The sequence below is a fragment of the Camellia sinensis genome, chromosome 11 (assembly GCF_055761805.1).
Source record: "Camellia sinensis isolate YWXY chromosome 11, ASM5576180v1, whole genome shotgun sequence".
Lineage (NCBI taxonomy): Eukaryota > Viridiplantae > Streptophyta > Magnoliopsida > Ericales > Theaceae > Camellia > Camellia sinensis.
In genome coordinates this window covers 162,765,334-162,791,749 of record NC_138971.1, presented here as the reverse complement: position 1 = coordinate 162,791,749, position 26,416 = coordinate 162,765,334, and the positions used below count along the sequence as shown (strand labels likewise).

The 26,416-nt window shown below is 35.1% G+C and overlaps 2 protein-coding genes across 2 annotated transcripts; one reads left to right on the top strand and one right to left on the bottom strand.

Annotated features, from left to right (window-relative positions):
- Positions 1–12,652: 12,652 nt before the first annotated feature.
- Positions 12,653–20,656, top strand: LOC114259080 (adenine phosphoribosyltransferase 3). Its single transcript, XM_028199080.2, has 6 exons — positions 12,653–12,897; positions 12,994–13,104; positions 17,061–17,153; positions 18,793–18,942; positions 19,609–19,667; positions 20,371–20,656. The coding sequence occupies exons 1-6, from the start codon at positions 12,816–12,818 to the stop codon at positions 20,422–20,424; spliced, it is 549 nt and encodes a 182-aa protein (XP_028054881.2). The 5' UTR covers positions 12,653–12,815; the 3' UTR covers positions 20,425–20,656.
- Positions 20,657–25,078: 4,422 nt separating this feature from the next.
- On the bottom strand, positions 25,079–26,101 carry LOC114259114 (uncharacterized). The gene has a single exon (XM_028199114.2). The coding sequence runs from the start codon at positions 25,977–25,979 to the stop codon at positions 25,095–25,097; it is 885 nt and encodes a 294-aa protein (XP_028054915.2). The 5' UTR covers positions 25,980–26,101; the 3' UTR covers positions 25,079–25,094.
- Between the last annotated feature and the right edge of the window lie 315 nt (positions 26,102–26,416).

The following is a 26,416-nucleotide window of genomic DNA, read 5'->3' as shown; positions in this document are numbered from 1 at the left end:
TTTTTTAGGGTTGTTTTGAGAACTAATTATTGTAGTTTGTTTTTTAATTTTTACGACAACATGTAAAAAAAATAAAAAATAATTGACTTTGTATCTACCATAGTCTATTACCAAACTTGGCCCCAGTAAGAGTCAAATTCATTTTTTATTAGGAAAAATGATCAAAAAATCCTATTCCAGGGTTTGTTACTCTATTTGGTCCTAGATGTTTTCTAATACACATGCAAGTCCTATTCGGCTGAACAATATTACCACCGGGGGGGGGGGTTCCTGTTTTCATTGGTTGGTATGTTTTCCTTGATGGATATGCCCTTTCCGAAATTGTAGTTGACATAATCAAGATCACATAATATCGCATTCCGTTTCAGAGTGATTGTTTTTGGAAGGTGAATCTCAATATTGGTGCAGATGGACGTAAAAGGGGGGAGTTGGTTTGTGGTGTGACAGGATTGTTAGGTCACAAAACTTTATTTGTTCACAATTGGATTCTGGTGACGTCGTTATTCCATCTCGAACAGGTCAGGGCGTTTTCCACATATCTTGTGTTCTTCCATGTTATTGTACGTATATGTGTGTGTCTATGTTTTTTGGTTAGTTTATATCCACTGTGTGTCTGGTCGACTCATCGAAAAAGTTATTTATTTTGATTATAGGTTTTGATTGGAACACCCAAAGCCCAAATGTGTGTCGTTGACTAATCCACTCACATATTTGGTTTCTAGGTTGCTTTTAGTAGGGTTGAATGACATTTCCAAAGGTAGGCACTGACATTCAGTTAAGTGTCACACATTGTCGTTTTCCATAATGTAATATGAATTGTATTTCAAGAATGGAGGCCGATTTGATGCTATTGTGTTGTTATCGTGCAACGAATGTTGCGTATAGTCTGCAATCTCCGTTTTCTTTTGGATGTTTGGTTAGTTATTTGTGTGGCAAGTTTGAAGGGATGACCCCGGAGAAGGTTTGTTTGTGTTTCAAGCTCCTAGGATATGACAATGTCGCATTACAGAATGATACCAATATGCAAAATATGGTGTGTCTTGCTCGCTCTTTCCGGTTGTAGGTTGTCGATGTTATTGTCGAACTACGAAGTGGTGAGGGCCTAGTCTGTACGAGTTGTGTCAACGAACACAGGGGTGACGCCGATTCGGAAGTACTAAAGCGGCCATTCAATGGTACTGATGTACACGATGATGATGATTTGTTACCCAACTTCTGCCCCTACATTGACAAGGTGTTTCTATTAGCCCCTTAGGCTCATGGTATAACGCATGTGGGGCAAAGTTTTGTAGGCGGTGCATCTGAGTTTCGATTTGTTCTTTGTAAGCATGTAGTAGAGTGTGGGTTCAAGTTTAACTATTTAAAGAATGACACGGTTCGGATTACCGCAGTGTGCAAGATGTGAAACACGACTGGCTATCAATGGTCATTGCATGTGCGGGCCTTAAACGTCAATGGGTGTTTCTACCTACACAAGTGGGTGAGGAAACACACATGTGGGGTGGCAGTTCGAACAGCGAATAACCCAAGGCTTGGGTCAGACTTGGTTTCCTCTGTATTCTTGGACCGTATCCGTGACAAGCCACTCGCCTGGCCAGCTGATGTTGTTTTTGACTTAAAGAAAGATTATGGATTGGAAATTAGTTACCGCATTGCGTGGTTGGGTGTTAAGAAGGCGCGAGGCGACCTATTTGGTGCACATTCCATTTCGTTCAACCAACTACGTTGGTATAGGAATGCCGTCGTGGAACACAACCCCGGGAGTTATATCAATGTTGATTACGACGAACACACCCACCGCTTCCGAAGATATTTCATATCATTCAAGGCATGCATTGACGGTTTTAAACACTGTCGTCCATTACTATTTTTGGATGGTACATTCTTGAAGGGGGGGCTCAAAGGAAATTTGCTAGCTGCCACTACTAAGGATGGAAACCAAGGTACATGGCTCACAAACTTATAATGACTTTACCATGCATTGCATTCATTGTAATTACCAAAAGCTGTGCATCGTTTTATTACAGATACTTCACATTTGTGGTTATCCGAATATGCAACAAGAAGTTTAATAATAACTTATTGTTATGTAGGCTTGTTCCTGCTAGCCATTGATATTGTCGACTCTAAAAACGAGGCAAACTAGTCATGGTTTTTGCAACACTTACGGAACGTTGTCGGCAACGACCGCATGCTTACATTCGTGTCCGATCGCTATGTCAGACTTACTAAATCCAAGCCTAATATCTTCCCCATGGCACACCATGCCTTTTGTCTACAACATCTTCAACGTAATCTGCGTGACAGACTAAAGTATGTGCATAACCTTCATCGGGTCGGGTTAGTATGCAAATTACGCGAATGTGTATATGCGCCCACCATAGCTACTTTTAACGACAATGTTGAAATTTTTATTAATTCTAGGAAAACGGTGGCTGTGGCATTCCTACAAGACTTAGATCCGAGGCATTGGGCTAATGCGTATTTCAGGTGAGTCTATTTGTTTCCTGCACAACTGGTTCATAGGACGACATCGAAAAATGTCAACACTCCGAATAATTTTTTTTCACAATCTGATGTTCATTGTTTTCCCCAATGCAGAGGTAACTAGTATGGTGAGATGTGCTCCAACGCTGCAGAGTCGTTCAATAATTAGATTAATATGGTGCGACACCTACCGATCGCGCATTTGGTTAACAATATACAAACCCAGATAATGTGAAAAAGATCTAACCGGCTTGCCAAATCACCCAAATGGGCTGGGGAGATATGTTCGAAAATGGAGTCTCGCTAGGAGAAGGCATATCATAAAGGGAGATCATGGGTAGTAAGCCAGTCAAATGTCGACGTTTATGAGGTCCATTCACATCCATCAGTCGTTGTTGACATCGGCAGGCGGACATATTCATGCTTCTAATGGAAAATCAATGGGTTTCCATGCCCACACGCGGTTACTGTAATCCATAAAAGTGGTCGCGATCTTTTAGACCTCGTAGAACCATTCTTCCATGTTTCTGGATTCCAGCAGTCTTACGCCACCAACATTTTCCCAATCCAAACAATCGCGCAACCACCATTTACCATAGAGGACTATATCATACGACCCCCCGCTGTGAAACGACCACCAGGGCGACCCAAGAAAAAAAGGATCCCATCGCGCGGTGAAGAAGAGCAACGAATACGTTGCAACAGGTGTGGCCAGATGGGGAATCACAACTGCAAGATGTGTAAAGAACCGATTTAGGTCCACACAACGCCTATAACTCCGCCACACAACCAACCATTCAGACTATAAACTTTATTAGTTTCCATCATTTGAAATAAAACAAAAACTACTGCAATTTGTATAGCCCATTGTTCTGCACTACTTATTATGCTTCATGTTGTGGGATTCATAAGATCCATTATTTTTCCTTTCAAGTTTGATTTGGTTTTCTTTCATGCTAATGTGGCCATTCCTAATATGTTAATACACAGTTTGGTATGCTGAAACTGTACCCATCCAAACTAGTTTTGCGAATCTGTTTGCATTTTTACCCATCGGGACATCAACTAACACCCTCACAAACAAAACACATTTTCAGCATAATTCTACCTATATAAAAGTTCATATGCACGAATGATTATTTGTCTTACACATGTCTAACTACAATTTGCAAACATACAATGCTTACATAGTTCTCAGCACTCCAACGTTTGTTAACAATATCATATTAAGTCTTTCAAAAAGACGACGGCAAATTGGGGTTCAATGTAACATGTATGCACACCCACTTATGAAGGCCTTATAAATCACTAATTCGCGGCATAACGTGCACACGTCCATATCAACAGCCACATTACCACTTAAAGTGTCGTACATTACTATCAAAGATGCAACTGCGTACTCTGTCACACCACGCGCCCTAACAACCAATCACACATACATTGGTAGATCATACCACTGATACACAAACAATTCTTATACTACAAATGCAAACCCAGTACACAACACACAATCATTAGCTTAATGCACATTACAAAACTAAAACGGCCACATTTTTTTATTTAAATAACATGATACTGCCATGTTTGATATGACACCAAAAACACCACATATGGTCAACCAAACTACGCATGCTATCTACCTCCTAAACATAACGATGTAAACATCCATTTCAAGTGTCACGAAGCAAGACAAAAACCATATGTCAAATGTAGACCAAAAATTCAAATTGACCCCAAGAAAAGAAAAGAAAAGGAAAAAAAAGAAAAGAAAAGAAAAAATTCATAGTTCAACTGTTGATCAAATGCCTGTCAATCATTCATCAGCTACACCTTGTCCGGCAATCCCCTCACAGGGTCATTCACGAAGGCCTTAACCATGTTGGCACGTAGAACAATGCAATTTTCCCATTGCAACGAACGTTTCACCTCTATGTGATGCACGTACTATCGCATTATAGCACATACAATAACAGCACAGTCCAACCTGCATGCCCAAACATTCGATAAACCCAACGTCACAACATACATGTTCAAATAAGTGAATGTATATTAAACATTTTTCAACTAATTAAAATAATCGATCACATAATACTTACGATCTCGCTTTCTGCCGGGGGCAATCCAGGCTTTCTTCCAGTTCTTGCTCAAAATCCTCCATTGATGTTACGTCATCAACCCCGTGCGCATTAATACGCTGCCTAACTGCTGCAAGCACACAATTTTTCGACAACCAGAACACACACGACAGATATGAAATATCGGGCCACAAATTATAAATTATGCAAACAACCAGTCACCAATATTAAACCATATAGTCTGCCAAATTACCACAAACTATGCCTTTTTGAAGTGTGCATCCTCTGCCCCATTACACGGCCTTAACAGATTGTAATGTTTCTGCGCCCCAACTTCAGTATCGTACACAATGAGAGTCCAATGCGCTTTGTGGCATATAGGGGAATGTATGTACCTGCTGCATTGTGTAGCAGTCATGTTGTCCAACACATGCCTTACCCACGAACTCTCGTTGTTTTGGCCTAACATCCCCTGTAATGCGCAACAAGCCTCACTACCACTTGTAAAATTACTCAAAACACATAAAGAAAACAAACAGAACAGGGCAACACTTACAAGACATATTGCTAAAAAAATAAGCTGTCTCTGGTGTCTCAATGTTTACAACAACAGCCATTTGTTCCGTAAGTAATACCTCCGCGTAAGCATCGATCACCTAACACACACCACAATGTACATGAAAAAAAACCTAATCAGTTAAACCCCTCACTGTGTCACACCCAAAAACTTATGCACACTAACTGACCCAACTTACATTTCTACACACAACAGTTTTCATTATGGGTGCCTTCACGTCAGTGAAATACACCCGTACATCGGTTTTCCCATCTACCCACATGACAACCTTGCAAAGTGAAAATATAATCATAGCACATAATGCATGCAACCAACAAAACTACACAAGCTAAAAAACACAAACCAAAACGTACTTGTCACCGTGTTGGGTTTACGCTTTATTGATCTTTCCCTTTTCTTTTTCCGACATCATTTTCCAAACACCAAGTCGGTGGTTAATATCAAAACCAGACCACTTACCCTCTGAAGGGACTGTCGCGTCTACGTCAATAACATTTTTTACAACACCACACCCCTTCACAAACCCAGTGTCCTCCACGAGCTTGAAAGTTTGGACATTGTTCACGCTACCCCCAAACCTTCGCCCCACCCCATACTCAAACTCTAGCAGTTTCAATTCCTTTCGTACTTTGTTCTTAATATTTCTAACGAGTGAATTTTGACCGTATGTAGGCAATAGTCCCTCCAAATTGCTTGTTCTAATAATATCCATGTCGTCGCGCCCCACAGCGTAGGTACTGTACTAAACGTCCAACATTTCGGGCCGTGCGACCAGCGTGCCCCCGCCAATCGAATCCCGTTCCAAACCAGCACAGTTTATATCTGTCTCGACTGCACCCGTCGCGTCGGTCATGCTCTATTCCATACCACCTTCTCGTGCGCCATCTAATCTTCCTTTTCCCGTTACACAATCATAAACCTGCGTTACAACATGTACTTCCCGATTAGCAAGTTGATCTTCAAGTTCAGACATCTTTATCAACAACTCCAAATTTTGCTTCTCCAGCTTGCTAATCTCATCATCATTTGCTTTCACGACTAACGTGAATCCACCAACAATCTGCACAGCTTGTCTTTCATTTGCATTCTTTAGTGTGTCAATCTCCTCCTGCATTGTCATGATTATTTTGTCCTTATCTTTGTTCTCTGCCTCAAGCACTGCTAAAGTAGCTAACATTTCCGCAATATTCACGTGACTCCCACCCTTCGAACGTCCTTTACAATAGCTCTAATATATGCCACTTGGTTAACAACCACAGTTTGGACATCTCTACTTGCCCTATTCACTGTCACATCAGGATTTGCATTATCACAATATTGCGTCACACCAAAACCACCCTTACCAGAACCCTTTACCATATTATGACCCATACGCGCAGAACCACTAACGACATCCCCAACAAATTCATTTCCAGGCCCGTTACCCGATACATGTGTCACAGTTTTCTCAATATGTAACCCTTCTGCCACCTTCCTTTCACCCTCATCTTCCCTCTTCAGAATCAATCGTTTGTATGGCTTTACGCGTAAATGCTCAGCCACAACTTGTCATACAACAAAGGTCCAAAATTAACAAATATTTTGCACACGCAACGCACATTACATTACGTGTAAATTACAGAACAACACCACATACAACCCATCTTCATATACCTGGAACTTGACATTATTCGTAAACACAACTGATCGCGTCTTCGCATGCAGCTCGCTAACATTCCACTTGAGGAATCTAGGAAACGTTGTCACGGTTTCAGGTTCCATAATAGTCAAATGCTCGCACAACCAGTACTACAACACAATAACATACCAAATTAATACACTCCGACACTAGACACACCCAAACGTACCGTCCTACATCAGCAAACCAACAACACACTCAAATCATAAAACATAACAACTAATAAAGCGACTAACACATATATATCAAACAAAAACAAATACATACCAACAATGCCACCACGCATCCTGTCACTTTTTGCGGCGTTCCATAAAATTCCCTAATCGACCCTATAAGTGTGTTCAATACTGCTCCTGTTCAATTATATGTTTGCATAGTTTCCAAATTATCAAGAAACTAAACAAACGCCCAACTAATTGTCTCCCCCAAAGTAGAGAAAAATAATTTTTCCATAAACATACAAACTCAGCAGTTTAGTTGTGTCCTCTACATCCCATTCTGTATTTCTTTGCACAGTATCCTGGAGCAACATCTTAACCAGCTTCACAGTCACACGTCCGGGGTTGTGGCATCGGCGCTGGATGAAATCAGAGGCCGGCTTCGGTCTGGGAGTCAAGTCAAGGAACTGGCCTCCATATTGCATGCTGAAAATCAACCTTAAGTCTCATGTTCTTACCTTAACAGGGACACCCCCAATGATAAAGGTATCGTCCCTGTGATTATACGATCGAATGATTTTCATCACAAGCTCATCACACTTTCTGAACTCATTGTGTTCTGGCTTGTTCATTAGTATCACTTCAAACATAAGCCAGAATGGTGTTCCTCGTAAATGTGGGTAATGAACGTCACGCAGCCCAATAGTGGACACCATATTCATTACTCCAGCCATGTCAGACCGAAAGTTCAATATTTGTTTAACATTTTTCGTTGTTTCACCCACACGCCCTCTATTCGTCACTTGTTTAAACAATACACGCCCAACGGGCCTTACCCAAAGTTTTTTCCGTGAAGAACCAAATGCCTCTTCACCCATTTTTCGCTCACTTGATCTCGTCCACAGGATGACGCTCCTGCCAATCGCTATAATCAACAAAGAAAACAAAATATCACCAAAATGACAACATTACACGACACAACCAACAAACTCTCATGAACAAACAACAATCACCACATTATGCAAACCCATATCCCCCCAGATCCGATGTCCCAAACCTATGGCTACATGTCACACAAACCCTCCCAACAACACACAAACACCCGATTCGTACACCCACATTACCATACTGATGATGTCGGGAGGAGTCCAAACTGTTCTATTCATATTACATCGGCAAGAAATACATCGTCTCACAAATTAGTCCAGTCTGACACACAATCACGCACATTCTAACATTTTCACAAACACAAAAACATGTATACGACACATCGGCAAAGCAAAAATCCCAGTTCGATAATGACCCATAAACCCTAACAACCCATTACACAAATGAAATAACAGAATTGTGTTGTTGTTACTTACGTTTGGGCCCCATTGATGTAGCAGTTACACAATTGAATAACAGCACCTACAACACCTTCAACGCCGGACACCCACGCGACCACGTCAATAACTTCGCCGTCGACCCAAATGTCACAAAGTATTTATTAGGGTTTCAATGTTGTATATGACGCCACACAACCACACCAACATGAATCTGAAAATACTACCATAGGCTTTCAAATTAGGCAACAAGATTTTCCCCAAATCACATGACTTCATCGCATCCCAAAAATCACGCTTATCAAAGTTTCAAATTACTAGTTTCTAGAACACAGCCTAATGGTCTCACACATGTGCCATGACGTCACACTTTTGCATTCATATCTGTCACGCACCCCACCACATGCCAAACAAAATGAATAATGTGCTGGTTAAACAAATCGTCACATAAACACAAACACACACATGCTGACACAAATCCCAAACACGTGTCATCCAAACAGCGCACATTACATGCCCCACCAAAAAGTATTACTAAACTTCTTGCTAGCGTCACACCCAAACAAACCCCCAAAAACGTATTAGTAAACTTCTCCTAAACATTACACCCAAACAAATGCATCTAAACCAGTGGCAGTCTCGTCTTTACTCATCAAATGGGACTAAATGGAACACATAAAATAATATGGGACTAATTGGAATATATTTTGAACACATAGGATTTATTGGTAACTCTCCCTTTTTATTATTAATTAAATTGTTCCTAATAATCAAATATAATTTTTTCACTAATCAAACAGTCATTTAATCATGGGAAATTCTACGGTACATATGTATCTTATCACAAATTAGCAAAATTTTATAAAAAATTCATAACATCAATCACAAAATGTGTAATCTCACCATAAATTAGCGTAACAAAAAAATATTGTAATGAAACTACAAAATTTTGTTACATGAACCACAAATTTTTGAATATTTTATTACGCTAAGTTATGTCTAAATTACATATTTCGTGATTGATGTTACGAAATTTTGTCATAAAGTTACGCTATTTGTGGTTGGTGCATATGGTATATATCCTTTGAGGGGTATGTACCATAGATTTCCCTTTAATCATTAAACAATTTTAAAAAATTAAGAATAAATTACACTTTACTCACTTTATGTTTGACCTTTTTTTTCTTTAATTCTAAAATTTTATTTTTCAATTTTTTCCAAGTTACTGATGAAATTATTTTTTGTTCAAAATTAAATAGAAAATACCACGTTTATTGCCATGTAGCTTAAAAATATTTTATTATATATAACTTACACATCTAACACAAATTTAAGTTCTAATATAATAATATATTTTTTATATTATGTGTAAGTTAAACGTAATATTTTTTATCTAATTTTTGAATAAAAATTCACTTTAAAAGTAAATTAAAAAAAAATTGAAACATTACTAGCCAAAGTTAAAAAAATAAAAATAAAATAAAAGTCAAAAGTGTAATTTATAAAAGAGCAATGTTAGAGATCCATACATTTATACCCATAATTATTAAGTTTGTAACAAAAAAAAAAAAAATTAACACATATCTTACCACATCATTGTGGATAGAATTGTGGATACTTTTTTAGGGTCTCAAACATTTTCCATTATAAAATTATACTCATTCCATCCTAAAATATGTCTTTTATTTTATTTTTCGTTGTCTTAAAATATTAGTCTATTTTCAAAATTCAATGACTAAAATAATATAAATTTCTTATTTTGCCATCTTTTTAAATTCGTACACAAAATATAATTATGACAATTGATGTTGTGAAAAAAAATCAAAGACTAATTTTGAAAAGTTAATTATTTTAAAGGTAAACTACCAATATGATATGATAGTAAGATTTAATTCTCATAAAGACTTATTGAAAATAAGTCATCTCAACAATGATAGAGACCACTAATTTTTGATGATTTTGTGTATATGTTGTTAAAAATTGACAGTTAGTGAATTTTTTTTATCACGATTTTTATAAATTGTTGCTAAAACTTACAATTAGTGACATTTTTCTGTGATGAAAATTTTAAATTGTCGCTGAAAATTGAAAATTGGTGATTTTTTTTTAAATTGTTGTTAAAATTTATAATTACTGATTTCTTTTTGACAAATTCTGAAAATTAACAATTAGTGATTTTTTTTAAATAGTATTTGATGAAAAATATTACTAATTATCATAGATTTTTTTGAACAATAAGTTCACTTATTAAGAATTTCACATAACTCCCCTAATTTTAAAGTGTAATAATTATCGATAGTACTATACGTACAAATTAATATACCAATTAGTGTACCAACATATGTTATGATATTATTATTTTAAAATTATGACCTCACTCATTATACAAATTATAAATATCTAAAATCTCTAAAATTATGTTACATCTGTTAGTATACCAATTGGTGTATATAACATTATTTAATAATTATCGATCATGTCCCGAGATTTGTTTATTTTCGTTGACTTTCTGACTATTTTAACTTGGTAAAAAAAGTTATGTTTGGAAAGATAATTAAATTTTTTTTTATAATTGATTTGACGGTTATGAAAAAAAAGTAAAATAATTATAATTTAAATATGACATTTTGTCTTATTAATTATTTTAAGTTATTTTATTTTTATTGAGTATTTTAGTATCAAACCCTTTTTCCAAACAAGCAATACTATCATAAAAGTTAGAAAGTTGTTTGTGATGATCTAAATAAATATATTTTTTGACATCTTATAAAAATATATGCAAAAAATAAAAAGATAATGTGACTCAAAAAGATAATTTTTTTTTATTTTTTTATAAGAGATACCAAATAATATCTTTAAAAAAAAAAAAAAAACTAATATAAATGCCACCTTCACTTAGGCCTCATTTGGCAATCTTTAGTTTTAGTAAAAAAAAAAAAAGTTAAAAAGTCATTATAAATTGTCACATCACTCTATCTATTTTTTTTGCAGGGTCCAACTGGTCTCAAGTTGAGATCAAGACTGGACCCGTCCAGTTCGGCCCATGGGGCCCATTTTTTGGGTCCGTTTTGATAATCTGAACCGTTCAATGTGTAGAACTCGTCGAGTATTACATGCCTGTAAAAAATCACGTTGATCGGATATCAATAGCTATGTGATCAAAACAGTTTTGTATAAAAAAAATGGACGGTGAAACAATTAACGGTTGATAAAAAACTATTTTGTTCACATACCTATCGATATCCGATCAACGGGACCCGTTGATTTTTTACAGTCATATTGTACTCGACGAGTTCTACACATTGAACGGTTCGGATTATCAAAATAGGACCCGTGGTGGGCCCCACGGGCCCAACAACACGGTCCAATACGATCTTGGATTGGACCAAAGCCACTACCTTTTTGCACATTTTTTTATAAAAAGTCAAAAAATTATTAAAATAGTCTGTTTCCAAATGATGCCTTAGTTGACTATTTTAAATTATGACTAAAAATTTGTTTGAGATGGCCTTTTTAATTTTATGAGAGAAAAAATAAAAGGATTATGATTTAAATATAACATTTTATTTATTAACTTTTTAATTTATTTTATCCTTTTGTCACTAATTTGGGATGGTTTGAGATGATCTAAATAAGTGTATTTTTTGACTTTTTATGAAAAATGTGTAAAAAGTAGAGATGTGATGATGACCCAAAAAAGATAAAAAAAATAAAAAATGTGCACTTACAGTTCGTTTGGCATTGACTTTTTTAGCCAACTTTTTGAGTAATATTAGAGACTCTAAAAATTCTACCAAAAGTTTTATCAAATGTCTCACATGTGTGTGAGACTTACACAATGTGGTCCTATGTAGGTCCCACACCTATGTGAGACATTTGGTAGAATTTTTAGGATATTTAGCATTTTTGAAAGTATAATGATTATAGATAAAAAATAATATTTTGTTTTATGACTTATATAGCTTATTTTGTTTTTTTTTTTTATGATTATTTAGCTCCAAAATGTTAGCCAAACCATGGCTTATCAGTACACCCCAAACAAGCCAGTATTCTTTTGGGAAGAGTTAAAATAACTTGACTTTTTGATTATTTTAACCTGACTTTTTTAGTCTCATTTAATTTTTATTTTTGACTTTTTTGATTTTTGTAAAAAAAATATAATGATTATGATTTAAATATGACATTTTATTAATTTATATAGCCAGTTTTATTTTTTATGTTTTTTAACCAAAAAGTCAAAACCAAACATAGCTTAACAAAAAAAAATCCATGACCAAACGAAGCCTTAAATTTTCTCTCTCTAGACTTGCCTGCCTTTATAAATGCCTCCAAACTTCCTATTCCTCTGCCTCACTCCGCGCGCACACTCTCTCTCTTTCTCTCTTTCTCTTGTTAACATCTGCTTCAACACAGACAAGTATAGATATACATATTCTCTCACATACATACATACATACATATAGTCAGAGAGAGAGAGAGAAGGAGCCTGATTTCTTTCTGTATATTCCATCCACAATGTCGGTTTGCAAAGGCGACGATCCTCGCATCCATGGCATCAAATCCAAAATCCGCGTCGTCCCTAACTTCCCCAAACCAGGTACATTCTCTCTCTCTCTCTCTCTCTCTCTCTCTCTCTCTCTATATATATATATATATATAGTTTTGTTTTGTTTATTAATGTCGGTTTATATAGGGATTATGTTTCAAGATATCACAACACTGTTACTCGATCCAAAAGCCTTCAAGGACACGATCGATATGTTCGTCGAGCGCTACAAAGCCAAAAACATATCAGTGGTTGCAGGTATGTATATACCTAGATTTCATCGTCCATATGCTTTGAACACTCTTCTTTTTTTTGTTTTGTTTTTCCTTTTGTATTTATTTATTTGTGGTAAATTACAAAGGGGAACTAGAGGCCGATGGAAGAAGGGAAAAACAGCTTTTCATTTACAATCCACCCCGACACACATGCAACCCCTATGTTGATAGTTTTTTTCCCCTTTCTCCCATTTGCATGTAGTTTTCCAATTACAAATAGAGTTTTACTTAAAATACAGATTGGCCGAGTGATTCTGAAAATGACATTTTGTCCCCTAAGTTTTAATCGCATAACAAATAATTTATTTTATTAATAATTCAAATTTAATTTTATTCTTGTATATTAGATTAGTTAATATTTTTTTTTTAATGTTAATTTAGTTAAATAAATATTTTTGACAAAGGGTATTTGTAATTTCTACAACTAGAGGGACAAATCGTATTTTGAACAAACCTGAGTGTATTTGTAATTTATTTTTTTTAATAACTGTTTTAAAATAGTATTGAGCTGTGGACCTATGGTGCGGCCTTTCCTCTTGGAAAGTAGGTGCGAGCAATACAATATATATTGGAAAATGTTTGAAACCCTAAAACACTACCCATAATTTTACCATAATAATTTGGCAGAATATATATGACCTTTTGATTTGTTATACACTTAATAATAATAGTGAGCTCGTAAATTTGTAGTGGGCCCAACTCCCATGTCACAATGATTATTATTTGTGAGTATAAATACTACTCATAATTCTATCAGAATAATTTGGCAGGATATGTGTCACCTTTTGATTGGTTACGTACTTAATAATAGTGAGCCCGTAAATTTGTAGATGGCCCAACTCCCATGTCACAATGATCATTGTAGATAAATTTTTAAGTATAAATACTATCCATAATTCTACCATAATAATTTGATAGGATATGTGTCAACTTTCAATTTGTTACGCACTTAATAATGGTGATCTCGTAAATTTGTAGTGGGCCCAACTCCTATGTCATAATGATCATTGTCGGTAAATTTAGGAGTATAAATGTGTATATTTCTAGTATTACTATTATTATGGCATTGAGGTCGGGTGGAAAGTGTTTAGGAAACAAATATATACTGTATTGAAATTGGTGAAAATTGGTGAAAATGCTTCTGTGATTTCACTAGTTTATGACCCTGTGTGGCTTTTTGAATGCTTTTGAGGGACATTATGGACGTGACTGTGGATTGGAGTGATTTTCAGTTTGACTATAGATGTTTTAGTGGGGTGTGTCTTGATTGCTTTTCTGTGAAGGGTATGAGCGGCTCAGAGCATTTGCTGTTGCATGTGCTCCGATCCAATTTGGGTGGATGGTGGGTGGTAATGGATGATCACCTCTAGGACCCACTCGCGTTTGGATTTGGCCAATTTTGTTTTTGGATCTATTCTATTGTGTGTATTTTGAGCACTTCACCATTGGATGAATTCGTGCTTGATTTATTCCCTTTTCCCCATATGCATTGTCTTTTGATTTGTGCAATTACATGTTTGATCTTTATATGTTCAATTATTGTGGAAAAGGTTATTTTCCTTGAGTTCCAGAGTTCATTTTAATGAGTGGGTTTTTATTGTTCTTCTCACTTTCATTTGCTGAATACTGTATATTGCTAATGTTCAATTTCTTGAAACCACATAGACCTCTTGTGATAGAGAGCTAGTGCATATTGTCTTTTCTCTCATTTGTCTTGTATTTTCTGTGATCCGTTTTTACATAACTGACCCAGGAAGCTATTGCAAGTTTGATTCTTTGAATGAAAGTCGGTCATTAAGGAAATTATTATAAATCCCAGCGTACACGGCATCTTGTCATGATTGATTTGTATGTTGACGAGATAAACATAATTTTTTTGGGTCGTTGCGGTGCTCTAAATTAGTATTGACTCTCTAAAAAACCTAATGGGAAGGGAAGTCAAATAATTTTCCATGAACTCTTCATTGCTAGGGCCCTCAGCTCCCATTTTAATTAAATTTGATTAAAAACATGTTCTTGTGGTTCAAGATATATTAATTTCTTACTTTGTCATCATGGTTGTCCATTATAATTTGTCTATTTGTTTGGTTATGTAGACATTCTGTCTTATGTATACAGCTCATTTATATTTATTCGGAATCTCCGTTCACCAAGAATAGTTTGATGTGGCAAAACTATGGTCCCCCATGGCCTGCCCAACCCCAACAATTTAGAGATTAGTATAACCATATCAATTTAAATTGATGTTTTCTTATGACATAGATGCGTGTGCACATGGGTTTTGGCTCATTACGAGACTGATTAACTAGCTGCCACATGGGAGTACATCACACTCTCCATGTTTAGATTAAAATTTTGATCCTCTAAGCTGGTAACCATAACATTCAAGTTGTTGGTTGAGGTCGTTTTCTCTCAATTAGCCATCCTCCATTTGTTTCAATGTCCTTGCTTCAAATGCAATTTGTCAATTTTTAAATACTCTAGGGTTTTGTCAAGTTGAGTTATTGCTGCTTTGCCTGTCTTTCCAAATAAGTACATGTTTCACATTGCGAAAATTTACAAGCTCATTTGCAAGAACTCATTTTTTTAAAATTAAAAGCATTTGATTTGCTGGTGTGTGCTTGCAAATTATTTCCTGCTGCTTGTTTCTTAATAAAATATAATTTCCTGAGTGCACTCTACCTTTACCATGATTGCGGTTGAGGCATATTTACAGCCTTTAATATCAATTTCACACTTAATTTTTGTTATATAAACTTTATAAAATAAGGTTTGTTCTTTTTCAGTGCATCATTCTTCTCTACAAGTATAAAAATAAAAAAGTAAAATTTATTTTCAAATTTTTTGGTGGAAAAGCTTTCACTTTTGGGTTTATTGAGGCAGAGGTCTGAGTACAACCAAGAAAGCATACTTGATAAAGGTTGTTGTATTATATGTTGGAGAAATTTCTCTCTTGGATTTTACTGTGTTGATGGTCAAACATGGAGCGTCTGTAGACTTTGCATGTATAGTATGCACACATACATGTGCATCTAGTAATACATTGGGGGATAACCAAGGTCATCTACAATAGAGTGAGATTAGCGAGGTCTCCAATTTTTAATTCATAAAATGATCCATTGTAATCAAGTTTGCTAGGCTTTTAGAAGGGTAATAATCAAGTACCTTAAGCAATATCTTCTTCTCTCCCATCTCCTTTTGATGGTTGGTATCTGCAACTATTGTTGTCCAAATTCAAGTTAACATTTGGTTCAGAACATTGCTGCCCGTGAGAAGTGATCTACTACGATGTATCAGACAGTGGAAATCCTTCTCCATTTTGTCACTGAAACCACCACTGTCCAAACCCAAGATCAAACCATTCAGAGAATTACTAGGTGTACACCTTTATTTAGTCTTTATATAAGATGATGTACTTTGAGGGCTATACCAAATTTTTTACTAGGGCGTCGAATAAATAAGTCTCTATTATTTTCTATTGGTGGATCATAAAATTCAATTCTAGTTCTAAATATCAATTTTTTAGAAGACTATGTTAGCCATTTCTCAATAACTCTCTTGCCCCTTCTTTTGAAAGGTTATTTGAGTAGATATATTTTTTTCTTGATATTTGTGTTGGCTTATCTTAACCTTTGTTTTTCTTAGCCTAGCTACTCTTTTTTTGTGTTAATAATTGGTGTTTGCTCTGTATGAGTACTGAAATTGGTGGTTTTAACACACTGAGGTGACTTGTCTCCAGTGTTGCTGCTGGTTTTATTTAAGTTAAAAATGTTATCAGTTTTCTTTTGTTGCTTTTCCAATTATGGCATGTTAGCGGAGTACAATATGTTTATTTGGTTGAACTATTTAAGGGAAACAATTATTATTGGATCGAACTATGCGTGAATTAGTTATCATATGAATTCTTTGCTCAATTTGTGGTTGCTTTTGTGTTGCCAGGTATAGAAGCTCGGGGATTTATATTTGGTCCTCCCATTGCATTGGCTATAGGAGCAAAGTTTGTTCCCTTGAGAAAACCGAGGAAGTTGCCTGGTATTTTTCTACCCTTCAGTATGATCCCTATTTTTAGTGGTATTACTATGTATATATTTCAAAATATATTTGTTACTTTCATAGAATAAAAATGACTAGTTCTTTTACATACTGTTGGCCCTTGTGATGCTGTCATGATCTATTACATTGCTTTGAATTTGTTTCTTTTAAAAACATATCTATTGTTTGATTGGTCTCATATTATCATATGCCTCGTATACTCAAATTATACACCGATCCATTGTAATGCTCGTCTTTTGTGGCAATTGGAGACCTCTAGGCTCTATATAGGTTTAACTTGATTAGGATATTCCTATTCTTTGGCATTCTTGTGCATGCGGAATGTTGTTTGTTAGAATACTGATATATTTGAGTGCTACTTTGCCCAGTATTGTTGCAGTATTTAAATCTCGCTTGTTAGATTTTTTAGCCATTTCTCTTACAATGATTTTGGTGATGTAAATACATGCTTCAAAAATAATTAGAAGCTGAAATGAAAGTTAGTAATGCAGCACAAGGTTTAACTTATCATTGTTGATGGGGGTTGAATTTTACTTGGATGGCAGTTTGCAGTGGTTTTTGCAACTCTTTGGTTCCTAGTGTATTCCTGTCTATGTTATTCTGTTTGATGTTTATTTATTTATTTATTTTTAATATATATTTTATAAACATATATATAACTAAAATGATCGAGCAGTGACTTGAATATTCATTGTGGTCACGTTGGTTTGCACTCTTGAGCCTTTACTTACTGAAATTCCATTTAGTTTAAGTATGTCTGCCTAAGTTGTGTTAAATCACTGCATGATGTGTCCTATTGGATTCTACTCTGTGTAGATGTTTGCTGTATGATTCAAAATATTGGGATTTTGTGAGGATAAAACTTGATGCCTTGGCATTCCTAGTCATGTGTAGTAAATAGTAATTATGGTTACCTGGACCCATTGACTTATGATGATGGTGGTTTTGATGAAGGTTTGTTAAACATAAAAAAGAATTTATTCAAAGGAGCATGCTAGCGCAGCCCAATGGGCTGTCAGCCATGAGATAATACAACTGCATACATAACTTTAGGAATTACCTTGTTAAAGATTATTTTGTAGATCTCTGTTTAATCTGATTAATAGCATATTCTAGAATTATATTATGACATATGACTGGCAAATCATATGATGTTGGACATTTAATGTTAGAGCTATCAGCTGTGTCTCAACTAGATTTGTTGGACTTGGCTAAACATGAACTAACAAACTGTGTCCTAATTTTTTGTTTTTTGATCTATTGGTATCTGTTGTGCAACAGAATGTTGTTTGCCTGCTTAGTTAGTCTGTTTCGATATAGTTGAAGTCTATCTAGATATTTCACTTTATGGTACTATACATTACACACTGTCTGCCATTTGCCAACTTGCTTTAACCCTTTGCTTCAAAATATTTTGCAATCAAACCATCTTCATCATGATTACTTAGCTGCCCACCGCTACTAGCAAGTGTATGCATGCATTGTTGATGTTCCCTTTGATGTGTGATGGTGGGTATAAATATTATGTGTCTTGTGGGATCACAATTTCAAATTCTTATGGCTATTCAAAGTTTACCATAATGACAAGTAAGTTGTGTGTGTGTGTGGTTTTGGACAGGTGAAGTTATTTCAGAAAAATATATCTTGGAATATGGAACGGATTGTCTGGAGATGCATATTGGAGCAGTTGAGCCTGATGAACGTGCTTTGGTGGTTGATGATTTGATTGCCACTGGTGGAACCCTCTGTGCAGCAATGAATTTATTGGGTACTCCCTTGTAAATCATTTGTATTAGCTTTAGGAGTCCCAGTAAAAGCACTGTCTTTTTCTTTTTCCTATATTTTAAAAAATTAATGTGGAAAATGCTTGACTCATGGATATAAACAATTCCATATGTAGTGAGAAAACGAACCACCTGTTTATTAGTCATTGAACACGGGGACCCAATGAAGTGCTACCTTGACAAGGGCTGCAACTTGGTTTGGATCTGGGTGAAGGCCAAATACTATGCCAACCTTTAAAAAAAAAAGGATGGAAGAGGCTGTTATCCAATTTACCTTGAGTCAAAGGTGTTCAGCTTCAATCATGTTGGTTATTTGGTTAGCCAAAAAACAAAATTTACCATATGTTTGTTATAGACTTTCTCCTTCTTAATTCATCAAGGATTTTGCCCAGTTAGCAAAATGAATGTTTTGCTCCTATTTCTCCGGACTGAATTAATATGGAATTTGATGTTGCATACTTGTGTATTTTATTGATTGAGCATACCTCTTCAATTAAATTTTCGAAACCATATAGTATGCATTCTGTATGCATGTGTAGCGACTGAGACTGCCCTTGCTGCTGGAAATATATATATATATATATATATATATATATATATATATTGTGCAAACTAGAATATATTGTGACTGATTTATTTTTTTTGGTCAGAACGTGCAGGGGCTGAAGTTGTTGAATGTGCATGTGTAATTGAATTACCAGATTTAAAGGTTTGTATGTAATGCACTCTTGGCCGCTTTCATTTCCTTAGCTATTAGTTAGTTCTTCTGTGGTTTAGTTCTTAAATATCATCAATTGATTGTGATTCGAGCTTCTATAATTACTTGTTTTTTTTTTGAAATTGAAACTGTGCTGCTTATATGCTGCCACTATCTCAGTTCCTTGACATTTATCTGAATTGATCAATTGTCATCACTTTGGTAACAGCAACATTTTGGTCTTATGTATGTTTTACTGACTAAAATGTATAGTGAGATGAGATAGATGCAACAGGTAAGACTTCGGCGAATATTATAGTCTTACTAGTTCCTCTCACTTTAGTTGGTAGTACGGAAGACTAAATTTAATCAACTCGAGTTGACTGAAAGTTGAATGTGGTTTAGTCTGTATTATGAATTTTGCCTAGCATTTTAATCTGCTTGAAAATTCATGAAGTTCATGTAGATGTAAGAAAGCCTGCATGCTATGTTCAAGTGGTCCTACAAGATATGACCGATTGCTTGTTATAAACTGGGGCTGAATCCCTCATCATGTTTGTTTTCTTGGTTGCGCTACCTTTAGTAAATGAAGGAATTATTCTACAATTATATGGTTGTATCATGTTACTATGCATTTGACAATCTGAAGGAACTGCAATCCTTTATATTCTGTTTACATGGTTACTGTTATATTATTATTCGTTGGATGTTGCAGGGCCGTGACCGATTGAATGGAAAGCCATTATATGTACTTGTGGAGTCTCACTAGTATTGTCGGATGATAGTACTACCAGCATTCTGTCGCCGTGCTGCAGCATGATAAACTGTACATTAGAGGACTATTGTTGGCTTATGTTGCCTTTAAATCTCATTTCATTGTATTCCTCCTATTTCTTTGAGTAGTGAATTTTGATGAACCTCCATGGCTGAGACCATTTTTCTTTCTAGTGTAGAAACTCTTTAAGAATTTATGCAAATGGGGCTTCCTCATTTTCTTCGAAGGATGAATTTGTTTTACTTTAATTTGAATTTGTTTCTGAATGGGAACCCTCCTAGGTAGCCTTTGTGCAATATGGGTAGTCAGTTCTTATGCTTGGCCTTTTGACAAAAAAAAAAAAAAATTCAATACGACGGTGGTGATGAGGAGCTTTCATGTCAGAATTTGAGGTATTTAAGTTAGAAAAATGTGACTCATAATTTTTTTTATAATTTAACTCGTAATGATAATGATGTAATTTGAAAAGCGTCAATTTTTGATTAGTTAAACATGTAAACATAAATTTCAGAACATAAATTTTACATTTTGGATTATTTACCATGTGTATTATCAAGAAATCAAGACAAAATGACATACCTGAATCCATTGATGAACGGTTAAACGGAAGCGTGATTATCAATGAACTCTTTGTTATTGATTATGTTATTGCATTCTAATCCTTTCCCTTTTGGTGCCTTATGTTTCTCCTTGAGAGGATTTAGAAAGAAAAATGACAGTGTTCTTATTTTTCCACTTGGGAAGGAATAGGGATCATAACCTTTTAAAGGTTGTAATTGGTTTTTAAAAAGGTTGTGGAAGCTCAAAAGGAATGAAAGTCAACTTTAACCATTATTGATTTTAATTTCTATTTATTGGTTTTCAAAACTGAAAGGTTGTGGAAGTTCAAAAGGAATGAAAACCAACTTTAACCAATATGTTTTTATTTCTATTTCTGCCTCTCATAGAAATAGAAATTATACAACTAGTATTTACACATTAGGTCCATAACACATATATCCTTAAGCCTATTAACTAAATTGAATAACTTAAATTGTAGGCTTCTTATAAATGATAACACCACATTTAATTATGTGATCCCATTGAGACATTATCTAACAAAACATTCAATCAAATGGACTTATCACTCTCGTCATATCATCATTGTGGATTTTGTGGGTATATTTGTGAGTGCAAAATGTGAATTTCTAATATTGTTACTTAAGTTTTGTATTGAAGAGGGTTCTTGTTCAATGGGGCTGTTTGGTATAACTGTTAAAATAGATTATAGCTTATAACTTAACAGATTATAAATTACGACTTTAATCAGAAGCTATTAATTTGTTTGGTGTAACTATTGGATTATAGATTTAGGTTGCTGAGTAGTATTTATTAAATAAGCTGTGAAATAGTTTTTTTCTGTGTAAATGTCTTTTTTACCCTTGCTAGTGCCTGTTTGGTAGAGCTGTGAAAGTGCTTATACCTTATGCCTTAACAGCTTATAGCTTATAACTATGAACATAAGTTGATTTCTGACTTATAAATTGAGCATCTCCTGCCCCACTCAAAGAATAAGCTGATTTTTGACTTACAAAAAACTATAAGCTGCATTGTTAAGCTAAACCAAACACATCAAAATAGCTTAAATTAAGCTGAAAGCTGAAATAAGCAGCTTTTAAGCTGCACCAAACAGGCACTAGTGTAAATTGAATTTTTCTGGACTTTTTGCTATTAATTACATAGGAAGAGATCATTCCAACACCAAATTAACATAACCATATTATTTTTAAATAATAATTCAATGAAATAAATATTACACAAAACTAAATTTTTATACAATGATTTAAGATTTTTTAAATAATAAATAATAATAACTTGAAATAAATAAATATTATGAAATAAATAATAATACAATGATTTCAGATTTTTTAACATAAAAAAGCTTATGAAATAAATTAATTTATTGAAGCTTTTTTTTATTATAAATTTAATTGGTGGTGTTTGTTGAATTAATCTTAAGATAAATCATCTTATGAAATAAGATATAAAAATTAATCTTAAGATAAATAAATAAATCTATTAAGATAAATAACAGCTGCATCAAAAAAAGCTTCAATAAATTAATCTTATGAAATAAGCTATAAAAATTGTTAATTTTTTTAATTTATTATTAATCCATTACAATTAATATTATTTAATAATATAAAAATTGTTAATTTTTTTAATTTATTATTAATCCATTACAATTAATATTAACTAATAATATAAAAATTGTAAATTTTTTTTAATTTATTATTAATCCATTACAATTAATATTAATTAATAATATTAAAATTGTTAATTTTTTTAATTTATTATTAATTCATTAGAATTAATATTAATTAAAATATAAAAATTATTAATTATGCATCTGGAAGTCCTAGCCAAACCCTACCGCCGGCAGCCCTAGTCACCGCCAGTCACGCCCTTCTCCTCCTCCTCATCCCCCACTCCAGCAGCCCTCTACAATCGTTGATCGCGAAGAGAGAGAGAGAGAGAGAGAGAGAGAAGCTTGTTGTTGATTGTGATCGTGAAGAGAGAGAGACAGCGTTGATCGCGATTGCGACGCCGGAGAGGAGAAAGGTTTCAGATCGCGACGCCGGAGAGGAAGGGAAGAAGGGTTTCAAATCGCGACGCCGGAGAGGAGAAGAAGGGTTTCATCGCGATGGGTTTCATAGCACAGCTAGAAAACAACGTCGAAGAGAGAGAGAGAGGGGGGGATCCGGTTCATAACGCCGGCAATCTCGCCGAAAATCGCCACTCTCCTCTCTCTCAGAGAGAATGAACAGTGATTTTGAGGTTTATATAATGACAATTTCGTAATACTTCAAATTATTGAAGGGCATTTTAGTAATTTCCATACCCCTCCGCATAATCCCAGTTACGGAAGTTGCTCCAAGCCGCTTCTGATTTTCAACTTTTTTATGTAAGAAAAAAATTTGTAAAAGCTTAAGTGGTTGACCTTAAGCTCAACCAAACAGTCTGTAATAACTTTTTAAAAGTCAAAAGCTATAATCTGCCCAAATTAAGCCAGACCAAACACCACCAATGAATACAAATAGTCTTATCGAGTTAAATCTAGTCTAATTCAAAATTTACTATCAAAATGTTGGAATAGGGTCACGGCAGCAGTGACTGTGGTGCCTCCGATTGAGGTGTATTATAGTCTTATTTTTATGATCTAAACCATTCATATTGTAGGATTTGTTGAGTACTTCATGCTTACCAAAAATCATATTAATCGGATATCAATAACTATATGATCGAATAGCATATTGTTTATGCTATTTCTCAAAAGAAAAACTTATTATTTATTTTTTTGGTTATCGATCATATAGTTGTTGATATCCGATTAATATGATTTTTGATAGGTATGAAGTACTCAACAAATCTTACAAAATGATCATAAAAATAAGATCATAATACACTTCAAACAAAGGCACCTCAGTCACTGTTGTGCTCAAAAGCACAACAGTGACCCATTTTCCCAAAAAGTTCAAGTTTAATTTATTTTATAAAACGAGGAGAGTATAAGTTCAATTAATTGATTTTATGCAAGATAACCTTGATTATCCCCGATTGTGTGTTTAAACATTTTTTGGGTTGCTTTAGTAAGGTAGTTTAAAAAATAATTTTTTGATTTTTAAATTTTTTGTTTTTAACCAAAAAAAAAAAAAAAAAGGAGTAAAAAAGTGATGTAGTCAAAAAGGTTAAAAATCAAAAAATTATTTTTAACCTCTTTTGGAAGATTAGATCGTCTAGTGTGATATTTGGATTTGGGGCAATCATAAGTCTTATTTTTATGACTCAAATTATTTATTTTTTTGGCATATGTACAAATTATTCTTAAAAAATACATATTAAGTTATTAAGCATAATCACATAATTTTCATTAATTATTTTTAAAAAATAAATAAGAAATGTGATTTTAAAAATATGACATTCATTTTTTTTAAAGATATATAATGAACTTATGTAACTATATTTATTAAATTAATATGATTTTTCTAAGAAAGATCTACATATAAACACCAAAATAAAATAAAATATTAAATCATTAAAACAAGACTCATTATATGCCCATAAACCCAATTCGAACCATTTAGTACTTGACCTAACTTTGGCTCGTAATTATGTTTTGCTAGTTGCAAATTCAACATCTCAAGTATAGGACAGTTATGGACCCATACAATATTTGCCACCTAACGGTGGTTCTATCATCCACCTGAGGAGGCTTAAGCAATCCCACATTGATAAAGTAGCAGTGGTTCTACATTAATTGTGACAATACATTTTTGTTAAAAAAACAATATCAAAATATTTACTTTTAAAAACAAAAAATATTCATTCGTTCTCTTTAGAATGATTGAAAAATTAACATCAAATTTAAAATTAATATATTGCAAAAATTTTAAATTTTAAATTAATATAATTAAAATTATAATGACTAGATTGATAAAAAAATTAAATTAGATGACATAATTTGCCCAATACATTTATCATCCCAATTTTCTATGATCACCACACATACTAAAAAAAGATTAAAAAAAAGCCATGAAAATAAGAAGAAAAAAAAAAAGAAAAAGAAGAAGAAAATTGGTAGTGATAAATGCAAGGAGACAAAAGAAAATAATGTCAATGTGTTTTTACAATTTATAGATGATAAGGAAACAAGGCAATACCGCACGTGAATCAAACACCAGTAACTCGCCATTCTCCCCACTCACTGAGTCAAACCCGACTCGTCCCTCCAACAACGTCTCCAAACCGATTTGTTTGCACACCCGACCCGCAATGACCCGGCACACCAGCATCGCCCTCCTCCCCCTCCCTCCGCCGGAGCTCTCGTGTGCTCCGCCGCTGCCGGAAAAAGTACATATCGCACCCTTTCCGCAGTGAAACGCCCATGCTCCGCCGCACCCGGCTTCGTAACCCGGAGCTCCGGCGGTTTGACCCAAGCAGTGAAACCTCATGACCTCATTCCCATCGGCGACACACCGAACATGGTCTTCGCAGCCACCGTCAACGGAGGCGGCGCCACTCAAGGCCGCCATGGACTTCAATACCTCTCTGTATTCCTCAAACCGGGTCACAGTTCTGGGCAAGTTCTGGACCTTGAAAACCATCTCGATCCGACCCGAGAAAGCTTTGGGCGACCAACTTGTATGAAAGATTATCTCCACCACGTTTCGCGACGAGTGGCCCTCCGGGAGCTCCGTGAGAGCCGGAAAGAATGGGTCCGACGCTAGCGAATGTCGCGCCGATGAACTGGGCCGAGCTCGATTCATGTGATTCGAACTGGGTTCGGATTTTCTCGAACTGGGTTGTCTGTGATGCGGCGGCGGCGGCGGCGATGGCGGTTGTTTGGGCTTTTTCCGAGGCTTTTGTTTGGTGGTTTCGATAACATCTTTGAGGCTTTGGACACTTTTTCTGCAACTCGAAGAGGCGACTAAGTGGTGGTAGTTGTGGTGAACGACGTCGTCTGATGCTCTAGATTTGCACTGTAACGATTTGACCCACCCAGTCGCCATGAACGACGACAATGAAGCTCTCTCTCCTGTCTCTCTAAAATCTCTCTCTCTCTCTCTCTATATATATATATATGTATATATGTATATCGCTGTGAAATTTTGAGCTGGAAAAGACTGGAATGGAAGAGACGTGGTGCGATGTTAAAATGGGAGTGTTGATTTGAGATTACGAAATTACCCCTCTCACTATGCACGAATTACGCACGTGACTCTTTCTGGGTCTCGATTTTTGTGGGGCGTTTTATTTTAGGTTTCGGCTTCTCTACAGTTGGGTTTGAAACACCAATGGGGTTGATTCAAGTGGGAAAGGACTTAGATCGCTTAAGTAAAAGTTTCGAGTTCGAGTCTTTATGGATATAGTAAATTCTTTTGAGAGAGGACCTCGCATATACACCCGATAGCTTCCTCGGCGGATTAGCCCTGATACCAAAAAACTT